The sequence below is a fragment of the Podarcis bocagei genome (assembly GCF_964188305.1).
Source record: "Podarcis bocagei genome assembly, chromosome: 11".
Lineage (NCBI taxonomy): Eukaryota > Metazoa > Chordata > Lepidosauria > Squamata > Lacertidae > Podarcis > Podarcis bocagei.
Genome location: NC_138136.1, coordinates 8391653 through 8404816, shown reverse-complemented (window position 1 = coordinate 8404816; position 13164 = coordinate 8391653). Strand labels below are relative to the sequence as shown.

General features: G+C 40.4%; 1 protein-coding gene across 3 annotated transcripts in view; it reads right to left on the bottom strand.

Moving 5' to 3' along the window:
• DAPK1 (death associated protein kinase 1) overlaps positions 1-13164 on the bottom strand; it is a 552849-nt gene that overhangs the window by 34193 nt on the left and 505492 nt on the right. For all 3 annotated transcript variants that reach the window (XM_081213542.1, XM_081213541.1, XM_081213540.1), the window contains exons 3-5: positions 12878-13099; positions 5136-5274; positions 4184-4313 (exon numbers count right to left, since the gene is read on the bottom strand). In XM_081213542.1, coding sequence (XP_081069668.1) covers positions 4184-4313; positions 5136-5274; positions 12878-13099 — 491 coding nt within the window. The remainder of the gene's footprint in view (positions 1-4183; positions 4314-5135; positions 5275-12877; positions 13100-13164) is intronic.

Sequence of the window (13164 nt, the reverse complement as noted above, 5' to 3'; positions counted from 1 at the left end):
TTTTATCGTTAGTTTATTTTACAATTAATTGTACTACAACCTCACCCCCTTTTAAACTTTTTATGAAACTGATTCAGACTGTTCTGTAAGATATTTATTCATTATGATCCCCGGTATTTGAAAACAACACAATTCCATGTATATACTATTGCCAGAAGTATTCATGTTCCCAAAACATCTGCTGTGTATTGTATCCAGGGCTGATTTTGAAGACTGTCCAGAAACTTCAGCTGGCCAGGATCATCAAACCAGAACTAAAAATTGCCACATTTGTATCTGGAGAGATGTCAAAGTTTTTAACTTATAAAACTATATACATTAGTTTGGGACTGTCTGCTTCCATAGGAATCTGTGCATCAGATTTGGGAATGACCTGCCTTCAGTGATTAGGTGGAGAGTAGATAGAATCATCCTGGAGGGGGTGCTATTTTCTCAGGAGGAGGAAAAGGTCAGAGGAGCTTTGGATCAAGTTTACTGTGCGATCTGCACATGCCTACCCCAAAGTAAGGCAATGTCATTCCACTAAACTGATTTCCTTCTCTCCTTTTGCCACTGCTATTTTACTGCTACTTTGTCTGTGGTTTTGTTAGGGATTTTAGTTACAAAGCAATCAGGTAAACGTGATTTTATTTTAAAAGTATTGTTTTAAGTTGTTTTTACCATCTTATCCACCTTGCAAGCTTTATATTGAAAGGTAGGACATAAACCTTTCAAATTAATATTTTCTGCCTGGACTTTCTATACTCTCTCTCTCTATATATAGTATAGAAAGTCCAGGCAGAAAATCATGACTTCCACATACAGAAAGGAAAGGGTGTTAAATTTGCAAATATTCAAATTCAAATTAGTTTGAATGCAGGTAAATATTATCTACCTAGAAACAGTGTTCAAGAGGATGGGCAACATTTAAAGAGAACTTGTAAAGACTGAACACATGTAATGATCACCACTGCTCACATATGAAATGTAGCCCAAAGCAACAGTGACATGTACATATCAAACTGCCTAATAATAATGTGTTTGGCACTCTGAGAGGCTTATGTTTTTCCTAACATATAAAACACTACCACCCACTCTCGTACCATTTTCTTCTTTTATTTCTGCTTGATGAACATGTACATGTTCAACATTATTTCTCTGTTAATCTCTCTTCCACTTGCTATTGTCTCCTGTTTTGCTCTCTTAACATACGGAAACATACAAGCCCCGGAAGTCTGCTTTTAATGTTTTCCTGACTGTTCCTAGTCATATAAGTCACTTTAACTCCTTTGGTCTTCTATGCAAGGTTTATGTGTGGTTATCTTTGTTTATTATCTTTATGACTTTTTTTTCTTGAGTTAATTTTAGAAATATTCCTTCTCCTCCTGCTGTTCAATAACCCCCCCCCCAATTATTCAAATGCCTGGTGTCTTTGCTTTATGTTAACCTGAAGATTTTCCCTTTATCACAGCCCTTGTTCTATGCTCTCCCCATTTTCTTATTTCAATATGGAAACAACTTTGCTTTATATGGTTTATTTATACAATGCTTCCTTCTGCCTTCCTTCCCTATACTCCACAGTAGGAATGTTCTACATTGTTATTGGTATTTCAACATATTTTCCAAGTCATTATGGAGTCTATTTTAAAAACTTGCATTAGTTCCCAACAGTTTCCTCCCTCATGTGGACTATTTTTAGTGCCTGGAAGGAACTTAAAATAAAACATCCATTTTTTCCTTCTCACTGTCTTTGCTTTATATGTTGCTACATGCAAAGAGATAAATGAACACTCTTTTATGCATTAACAGCTATTCCTTTTATTCAATCTACGCACTTTTGTCAACAGCTTTTCCTTTCCACAGAATTTCTATTTTTGCATTAACACTCATCCACCTTGCTTAAATTCCTATATGTTTTTTCTAATATGAACCACTTGCTGGTCTCTGAACTTTTCTTCTTCAATTACAAGTGTCTTGTTCCCTTCCTCCTTTAGTGGCACAATGTTTTTCATCTGTGTTCTTTTTATAATTTGGTTATCTCTCACTTTTTCTGTATTTGTTTACCTTCCCTTTGACTATTGCCTATCAGGCTACTATATTTCCCCCTTCAGTCTCAGGAACTGGCCTGTAGCTCAGTCTGCACCCTTTTCACATATTCTAAAATGGATGCGAGAATTATTTTTTTTAGAGATGTATATATTTCACACGTGCTTTAGAACAACTAGAATAAAAACAATAAACCAGCATACAACCAACTAAAGAACAAATAAGCAAAAAATGAGCAGCAGCAGCCAGACAGTTATACTAAAAAAAGCTTTGGACAAATTTATTTTTATTTAATAAAATTTATATACCACTTCATGGTAGCAAAACATCCAAATGGTTTACAAGAATAATAGAATAATAGAATAATAGAATTGTAGAGTTGGAAGGGACCACAAGGATCCTCTAGTCCAGGGGTCAGCAAACTTTTTCTGCAGGGGGCCAGTCCACTGTCCCTCAGACCTTGTGGGGGGCCGGACTATATTTTTTTGGGGGAAAATGAATGAATTCCTATGCCCCACAAATAACACAGAGATACATTTTAAATAAAAGCACACATTCTAGTAATGTAAAAAAACCAGGCAGGCCCCACAAATAACCTAGAGATGCATTTTAAATAAAAGGACACATTCTACTCTACTCATAAGGCCGGATCCAGACCCCTGGCCTTAGTTTGCCTACCCATGCTCTAGTCCAACCCCTGAAATGGAGGAATCTTTTGCTCAGTCTCACAACCTTGAGAGTCTCACGCTCTCTACCGACTGAGCTGTATTAAATTAAAAGTCCAATAAAAACAGTTACAAACAATAACATTGAAATATATTTAAAATCAAGAGTAAAAAAGATTAAAAACAGCAACATGTCTGAATAAGCGTGCCTAAACAAAAATGTCTTAAGCGTTTCAAATTTATCCATTTAAAATGGGTGCCAGGATACCATCAATGCTGATCAGATGTCATTAAAAGCTTAGGACATTTCCTGGGAAACTGCAATAAACATGCAAGGTGAACATAATTTGGGCACCACCACTGAAAGGGACCTCTCTCTCTGGTAGCCACCCTTCCAATCTCAAAAACCAGAGGAACCAAGATTTTAGTTGATGGTTATCTGGTAGAAAAGAGTCTCCCAGATACCCTGATTCCAAGCCATTTAGGTTTTTAAAGGCCAAAACCAGCACCTTGAATTGAACTCAACAATGAACTAGCAGCTAGTGAAGTTCTCCATACCACTGAAGTATTCTTGTGGTGCTGACTCAATCCTGCTACCATGCTCTAAACTAGCTGTAATTTCTGGATGTTCTTCCAGAGCGGCCCCATGTCTAACACATGACACCAAACCTGGATGTTTTTGGAGAATGGGTACAAGAAACATAGGCCACATGAGTATCCCTGCAAAGCAGGGGCAAGCAGAACTCAAGAGAATGGAGACCTGATTCTCATGAAGCTCAACCCCATCCAGAATAGGCTGAATACCACTTTCCTGGATTGATAAATCATTCATCATCACCACAGTCTTTATCTGGATTGAGCTTCTATTTGTTAGCTCTCATCCAGCCCATTACTGATTCCAGATACCAGCTGATACCATGCCAACACCTGGGTCAGATATAAAAGAGAAACAGAGCTGGGTGTCATCAGCAGATTTCTGTAAACCTCTCTTGATATTTCTTTTGATGAGTAAGCAGAATATAAATATTTTTAAATAAATAAAAGGTCTCCCATCTGGCACCAGGAATGAGCTCCAGGTTACCAGGCGTTTGCAAATGGGTAGAACTGTTTCTTATTTTCGGTTTTGAAGTCAGGCCATCCATCTGTCACAAATTTCTAAGATTGGCATACAGGGACAGGAGGGCTGGAAAAAGGTGTGTGAACTTGTAATGTATGTTCCTTTATTTGCATGGCAAATGAGAAACTGGGAGAAGTACACACTACAGTATCGTCCTAGGTAAATTCTTTTGCTGTGCAATCTGGACAGGTTGTGCTTGCCCATCCACTGCCCCTGTTCTCAGCACAGAAAGTACAGGCGAAAGACTAAGTAGACTGAAGTTTCCAGCTCATGTGGGAAATGGAGGTCAGTTCTGCTTTGGCTATACGAACCAGTCCACTTTAGCACTGTCATGCAAACACACCACAACAGCTAAATAGGGAAGTACAATACTCACCAACAAATTCAGGCGTCCCAAAAATGTTCTTAAACTCATTACTAAAGTCTATTTTATGCGCTAAGCCGAAGTCAATGATCTTGATACGAGGCTTTGGTACATTTCTATCCAGCAGCATTATGTTCTCAGGCTTTGAAGAAAAAAAGATTGGTTGCGTGTAAGCAGTTGCAAAACACAGGAACAATTTGGAAAAATAATCTCTTCCTGACAAGTACTCAAACTCATATGCTCTAAGCATCACACTCAACGGAAATGGCCCGGTGGCTATGAAAACACATTGGTTCCTAACACTGAATCCTGACTTGACATAGGGTTCCCAGATGATGATTTATTATATCCATACATCATAATATAATGGTGGGTCCTGCACATAGAAGAGCTGCAAGACTCCCATTTGTTCTTTTCAAAATCAGGAGTATTCCTAAGTGCTTAAAATAATTGAGGCAGGGACCCGTAAAACACACATTTGCACATGCTAATTTGTATATACAAATGCAAGTTTGGAAATAAACTTCACAGCAGCAAGCTAATTTATTTCTCATCCAAATGACCCTAAGTAAAATAAATTCTCCAATTAATTTGAGCCCACCCCCCCAATCTACCCCAAATCAGCGAGTCTTTAATTAAGTTCTCCTCAATTCATTTTCCACATCCAGTTCAAAACCAGAGTCTTCCTTCAATTAATAATTACTCACATTCATCAATCATTAAGTCTGGTTTGGCACTGAGACTGCACAGGTTCTTTCAGGCGGGCAAAGTGAGTGGACTAGTAGGTAGGGGCACAAAATATTTAGGAAATAGTGCAAAAGCCCCAGGGCATGCTCCGCCACCACCCATGATACTCTTATCAATAGCTACCTTTCACATAAATAATGGGGATTTTTATTATGCTACCCAAGTTCTAAGTGTTGCTTTAGGCACTATTCCCAAACTTAAAATCTATCCAACATACCTTGAGATCAAAGTGTGCAATTTGCAGAGAGTGCAGATAGTTAACACCATTGAGGATTTGCTTGAGAAATTCCGTGGCCTCCTCTTCAGACAGAGATTCCTTTTCCGCTAAAAAATCAAAGAGCTCTCCTCCTGCAACACTGTGAGAATAGGAGCAGCAGTTATTGACTTTAACCTATTGATTTTTTTTTTCAGCTTAAGGACTTTGTACAGCCATATTAAGAAAGGCAATCCATTCTTAAAAGCTTCCTGCACAGGATCTGAACACGTTTGTTTTTGTTTTTTTTAATTACAATTCAAATGTTTATTTCAGCCTGCCATGTAACAATGCATGCTTGAAAATTCTAGGCACCTAGAAAATTGACGATTGCCTCTGAAGAATTGTTCTGGTATACTGAACTATTTTTCTAGCTTTATTATCATAGGTTGTACTTTTATTTATGAAAATCAATGAGGATCATACATTGTTTTGGATGACAGGAAGTGGGAGTATTAGCAAATCTCCGGTGACAGGAGAGAAATAGCAATATTATATGCAACTATTGATTTTAAAGCACAGAAAAGTCACACATTGTTTCCCCATAACTCTATAAACGTTGACTCCTGCCATCTCCCAACCATTTCCATACTTTGGTTATAATTTTCAGTGCTGCAGCAAACTTTATTTTAAATATTTCTGTGTACCCTTTGCCTGCATAAAGACTACATTTTAAAAGTTCTCAAATATTTTGATTGTAAAATCTGTCAAGAAACTCTTACATGTGTACACGCATAGTCCTTTTTCCATCCATCACTTTCTGTGATGATGAATAGCAGCTGACAATAACAGTTTACTGGCTCACCATCACATCCTTTCGTTCTATACAAAATTGAATCGCAACACTCTCTGAAAACAACTGAGCAATGTTCTTGGTTTTTTTGTTCCAAATGTTACTTCTTTGTGTCAGCATCTACATTATTAGCAACAAATATTAAGTGACAAAGGCGGATTTTAAAATGAAGCATTGATGAAAAGATCCTTGCCTATTACCACTGTTTGTATTGTATTTATTACTTATTTATATATCTCCTTCCCATTCACCAAGCGCTCTCAAAGCAGTAACTAACCCATAAAAAGAAGAAATTTGGCACTGAAACTCAACAGTGGTAATTAAAAAACAAAAACAAAAAAAACCAACCCAAAGGGGGAAAGATGCAGATGCCTTAAGCAATCTTTAGAAGACAAGGGAGAGGAAGCCAACTGAATGGTTTTCCTTGTGGAGATCCACAACACAGAGATGGAAAAGACCTTACCTATAACCGTATATAAATTGGAACTGTATAAAAATTTGAATTATGGTGCGGGAGGAGACTCTTGAGAGTCCCATGGACTGCAAGAAGATCAAACCTATCCATTCTGAAGGAAATCAGCCCTGAGTGCTCACTGGAAGGACAGATCCTGAAGCTGAGGCTCCAATACTTTGGCCACCTCATGAGAAGAGAAGACTCCCTGGAAAAGACCCTGATTTTGGGAAAGATGGAGGGCACCAGAAGAAGGGGACGACAGAGGACGAGATGGTTGGACAGTGTTCTCGAAGCTACCAGCATGAGTTTGACCAAACTGTGGGTGGCAGTGGAAGACAGGAGTGCCTGGTGTGCTCTGGTCCATGGGGTCACGAAGAGTCGGACACGACTAAACGACTAAACAACAACAACAAATTGGAAAGGTCTGAATGGAAATCAGTCTTCCCTCAAGTAACCTGGTTTTAGGCTGTCTGTGGCTTTAAAAATTAACACCATTATTTTTTATTGTGCCTGCAAACTACCTTGTAGGCAGTCAAGCTTCAAGAGGCACAATATGTGCTCTGTGATCAGACCCAGATAACAGTGTCGATGCATCATTCCGAACAAGCTGAACTATTCCAGCCTTCCAAAAGTAGCCTTATACAGAACATGGTATGCAAGCCAATCTGGAAGCTACCAAAGTATGTATGAAACAGCGAAGCCCATATTTCTATTTACTTTAAAGCTCTAAACCAATTGTAGTACTGTCAGGGGTAATCATGGGTACCTTCACCACTGGGGTGTTGTGCAGGCATTAGAACAGCCCATAGACAAAGTGCCATTAAGTCCACCAGGAGTTGGTGAGATGTATCTGGAAAGTCCCATAACAGGGTGTGAAGGCAACAGCCTCTCTGTCCCACACTCCATCTTCCCTGCAAGAAACCACTAGCATACCTGTCACACAAATCTCAACAATGGCCTTATCTTTCACTATCTGACACAGTGAATCCCATAATGATTTCTTGTTCATATGAAGACATACAACCACACATGCAATCACTGTCCTATATGGCTGGCTGAGGTGTTTTTTTCACTCTTTTTATGTTAAAAATGTTTTGCGATCATGCCTGACATATGTTTTATCCTTCTAAGCTGGGTTTGGATTCAGTGCCAAGGATGTACAGAGTGTTGCCTTCCCTAGCAATCTGAACTAGTCCTGAGTGACCATCAGTCGCAGAGCATTATTAATTCTTATTGCTTATGCTGCTGCATCATTTTTAAGCAGCTAGAGAGACATGCTCATACCCAGAAGAGCTTAGTCTAAAACTGGACAGAAGACACAAGGGGAGTAAAGGTTTGCAGACAAAGATTACAAATACTCCACATGTCAATCCACATCCCAATGCTCAATTCAGTTCTCTGCCTTCCACTCAACTTTGAATAGCTCAAGAATCCAAATATCCCACTCGTTAGGGCCATTCACTGAATATCCTTTCAGAAATCTGTGGCCTCCAGGTGCTGATGGACTACAACTTTCACCATTCCTGAGCACTGGTCATACTGGCTGGGGCTGATGGGAGTTGCAGTCCAATAACACCTGGAGAACCACAGGTTCCCCCATCCATAGCTGTCAACTTACAGATTTGAAAATAAGGGACCAGCAGCCTCAAAAATAAGGGATCAGCAGCCAAAATAAGGGATTTTCCAGGCACAGGTATGTTCAACTTCTGAGCCCCTCCGAGCCAAAGGCAGAAAGCCCAGCCAGCAGCCAAACGAAGCCTCAAGCGGTAGTTCCCACAGCGCAGCAACCCGGCAAAGGGGATGCAGCAAGGAAAACCACCATCACCTCTCCGCTGGGAAGCGCTGAGCAAAGGCGAGTCCCCAGGCAACGCAGCCGATTTGATCGGCACAAGGCATGCAAGCTCCACCCCCAGTCGTTCTTAGACTCCTTATTGGGTGAGCAATGCAGCCAAGCAACACAGTTGGAGCCTCCCTCCTCCCTGGCCGGTAGGCAGGGAGGGAGAGGAGCTGCTTCCTTTGAAACCCGGGAAATTTAAGGGACATCATCAATAAGGGACAGCAGCGGGACACAGTCTTATTTCCCGCCAAATAAGGGACGGTTGATAGCTATGTCCCCATCCCTAATTTTATAGAATATAATTTCATTTTACAGTTTGCTAGTATGACAATAGCCCATGCTACTTTCATTTTCTACTGCAGAAGTTTGCTTTGTCCAAGATACATTACCTTTGAATCTCTACATCATATGCCTAACATGAATAGCTGCACTGTATAAAGGCTGCTATTCATGTTAGGTGTATAATGTATACCCTGTACCCGTGGCTCCTAGAAGCAGTGAGCATGCAACAGTGGCCACACACAAGGAAATGGCTTTGACTGGTCAGCTAAACCAGGAGAGGGTAACCTATGGGACTTCCCCTGCATGCGAAGAAAGGCTCTGTTGCATTGAGCGGTCTAGACCAACAGCGGGTCCAACGGTCAAGAAGGTGGTTACTGCACATGTTGTAGAGGGAACTGAGGGGCAGATGGGGCTAGTCAACCTGGGAAGGTCGCCCATCTAGGAAAAGGAAAGCTCTGATCCTAAACCACTGCTGCCTTGCAGCTCTACTCATTCATGAGAAGGGCTTTGGCAGCAAATCTGGAGGAAAAAATCTGTATCTGCTAAGGAGTAAACTCCACACAAATCCAGAGTGGAATCCCAAAGACAGTTGGATGGTGTCTCATACGCCTCATTTCAGCAACTCGTTTCTGCAGCCAAGCTAGTACCAAATGTACTGTTCTGCTTCCCCTTTGACCACATCAGTGAAGCTAAGTGTGGGGTCTTGTTGTCTGGGCCACTCAGGACCTCCATACACATTGCCCAGGCTTGCACCCCGGAGAGATCACTTCAGTGCTGCTAAAGCAGCAAAAACAACATTTGAGGCAGGTGTTGCTACCGGTCTCCACAACCACAGCAGGCGCTGTGATTCTCCAGCAGTTTGCCTTCACCCCCAGAGGCACACTTCATAAGTCTCTTGAGACAGATAGATGCGAACAATAAAGACTGTATATACCGGTACTACAGAAAAACAACTTAATAGGAACAATTAAAGGAGACAGTAATGGGCATAACCTATGGTTGGATTAGAGGGGATTGGAGTAGTATTGAAGAAATGAAGAGAGGAGGAAGAAAAAAAGTAGTGGTAGCCATGGGCAGGAAACAACCTTTGCTTCTCAATGTGAAATGCAGGAAAGGTGAAACCATTGTAAATGGGCAGGCATTTCATCAAATAGGCTAGAAGTATAAAAAACCCCCCACATCTAAGAGGTTTACCTAAGCAGGGCAACTGCTAACACATCCCACATTTCAGTGCACTGCTGCTTTGTGGTTCATTATAATGCCACAGCATGCACCAAGTTAAGCTTGAGCAGTTTATTCACCTTAATGGAACTAAAAAAGCAAATTATAAAATTAAAATGTGAATAATCTCCATTTCACCCAGATGAAGCCAGTGGAATGTTTAAAATTCTGTTTTCAGAAGTTCACTTCTTGAACATCTGCTATAAATATTTCTGAAAAGAAATGCAGCGCAGCAAAATGGTGCTAATTAGTTGATGATTAACTTGTCCTTTGAAGAAATAACTTGTCCCCTACATTAGCCGCCATATTTTTTCCACACAGGAGATTTTATTTGCAGCATATTTATGACAACAGCTGAGGGCAAGTCTAATGGATTATTTTCCTTCAGGTTCTCTAATAGGGATTACTGAATAAATTCTGCATAGCTCCTTAAAGAACTGCATGCTCTTGAACTCTGATTAGCAGAACATTATAGAGAGTGCCACCCACAGACTCTAAATACTTCTAATGAACATAGCATATAATTACATTAAATTCAGATCATGTATGAACCCTGCAGCTTTCTCATTCAGCAGCAGAAAAGTAACCTTTCCAATGCAATTTCTCCAATTCATACCTGAAAGTTTATACTGACTGCTTCCCCAAGCATAAAATAACACAAAGATCACACTAAGCAAACAGCAGACACTATTAGTCACTGGCATATGCTGTATCCTTGTAAGAATAAACAACCATAGAACCAACGTTTCACAACCTAACATTTCATTTTTGTTCTAGTTTCATCCTTAACATAAAACATTTTCCAGAAACAAGCTCTTTGAGATTTGCTTTTTTCTGACATGTTGGTTAATCTCTTATATGGAAGAAGCACCAGCAACCAAGACCTGCACTCTGATTACTGAATTGGAGGTAGAAGCAACAAGAAGCCATTGCAGAGTTGGTTTTTCTGAGACCTATATACTCAGAGCAAAACAGCTGCAAACCCAATAAAACCCCTCAGTATTTAACACACAAGAAAGCTGTATCTACAGTACTCCCTCTCTGGATCACAAGAGGTAATTATATTTTTGTGCATGCATAAGGAGTTTACAAATGGAATCAACAGAAAACATACATGTGGAGTTGGCTATAGGTTCTAGTGCAAGGTTTAACTGAGAATCTTCAAGAAGATCAAGCACTGTGTTTAACAGTAAAAAAAAAAAAAAGATGCGTGCAGTCAACACTTCCATCCTCTGGGAGGAAAAATATATCACACAGCACTAGAAAATAATTATTTTTCAAAAGAAGCAAACAACCCTTTTTCAAGCTTTGGGATTAAATGCTACATCCCATAAGATATAATTATAGATTTTAAACAGTAACCTTGAAAGAGATTAGCTTCAAAAACCAGCATCATCATTCCTTAATGAGCTAGTAGCATTGTACTTACATGCCTTTATTAATGGACTGATTAAATAATTAAGGCACCAGCTAAATAGTTATTGTCCCATGGAGCATTTTAAGCCCAGTGCGTTTAACAAAATTTAAATGGCCTACATTGGAAATGGAGAGTAAATCAGAACAAAACAGAGATTAGCCTGATTGGTTTTGCTATTATTGGGGAACCTATCCTTTTTCACTGATCATTCATGGTGAAAAATGAGGCCTGAACGTTTAGTTAATAGCTTTTCTTCTTGCTTGATAAGATAGAAAAGAAAAGAGTCGCATAGGCGCCGACTTTAGCCCAAGATTGAGGGGGTTCAGCAGGTGTCACGTGTTTGTGACATCGTGTACCCAATCTTGCTTCATCAGGAGGGAGCCAAGCACGGACCCCAGGGCAGCACGGCTTCAATGGCCAGCAGCTCCTTCTCTCTGGCTCTCAGGAGGAGCCAGTCACAGAAGCTACGCCGCACTCGGCCTCCTCTGCCCCTCAACACTGAGTGCACTCTCATGTTAAATGTGTATCCTTTTCAGATTCATCCTACGTATATTGAACACTAGATGAAATCCCCGCCCCTCATGGGGCTCAGCAGCGTTAACTAGCAGTGTTAACTAACTAACTAAGTCAGCTAAGCGCGTTAACTAACAAGAAGGAATAAATTCTAGGGAAATATTCAGCAATAACAGACCAGATGTCTGACAGTTAACCTTTATTGAAAATTGTATTTTTAAATGAGTAAGTTTGAAAAATTGATGGTTCAAGTTTCCAGCCCGTCTCCCCAAACCAAATGAGTTCCTTTTTTATGCATTTGAGATATTTACTTAACAGTGCTTCGTTTCTGTCAGGAGCCAGTGCCAGGAGTAAATCAGCAATAAAAAAAAAAAACCACTGGTGTCAGTGGATTCTTTATTCAAAGAAACCAAATCAGTGTAGGCCTAGTGATCATACTTGCGAGGACTAAAGGTCCCTGCTTTCCCACCGTTCTCTTAGGCTCCTCCCTCTGTACCTTCCCCAGCAGCCTAAGGCTCCTTCGCTTTGTCTCCCTTCGCTCTGACCTCTTCATTTCTCTGTGTCCTGGGAGACCAGAGAGGAGGGGAGATGGCTGCAGCAGGAGGCAGACACCCCTTGATTCTTCAGCAGCCTGCTTCATCTCTGTCTCCTCTCCTCTCCTGCCACTGAGTCTGGAAGGCTCTCTGCCCCAGCCTCTTCCTGCTCACTAAACTCTGTTGCCTCTTCAGCTTCTGACTCCTCCTTCTCCCAGTCTGCTCCCTCTGACCATGCATTGGTGGAGCAATAGAGTACTTCTATTGCTCCACCAACAAGCAAAATGCAAGAAACTGGCAACCGGGGGGAAGAGAAACCTAATTGCCACATGTAGGTAAAAATGACAGGGATTTCCCACTTCACCACTCAGTTTGATTCTCTTGTTTGTTTTCTCACTGTTTAACTCTCAAATCATTGATCTGCTATAAAACAAAATAAATTTTCTAACTCACCTCTGTGCACACACACAATTCTTTTTCACAATTCTACCACCCAGAACTACCACCCTTCTCTCAAAAAGCTGCAGATATTTTATTAAGATCCGTACCACAGTTTTTTCTAGCACAAACTGACAGAAGGTGCATTTCCAAAAACATCCATTTCTGATTTTCAGAAACTGCCCCATCCCCTAAAAAGCAATTTCAAAACTACTTACAGTTCAAGAATAAGAATTACATCCATTTTACTTTCATAAACATCGTGCAGAGTAATCACATTGGGGTGCTGGATTTCCTTCAATATGTTTACTTCTCGTTCGATGTCTTCTCGAGTAACTCCTCGGCGGCTGGATTTTGTTCTTCGTTTCTTGATGAATTTTGCAGCATACTGTGCCCCAGTGCTCTTCTCTCGACATTTCCTTACTACTGCAAACTGTCCACTAAGAAACACAAGACAGCAGGAAAGGTATTTATTAAGTATAGTACAAAAATATTTTCTATTGCT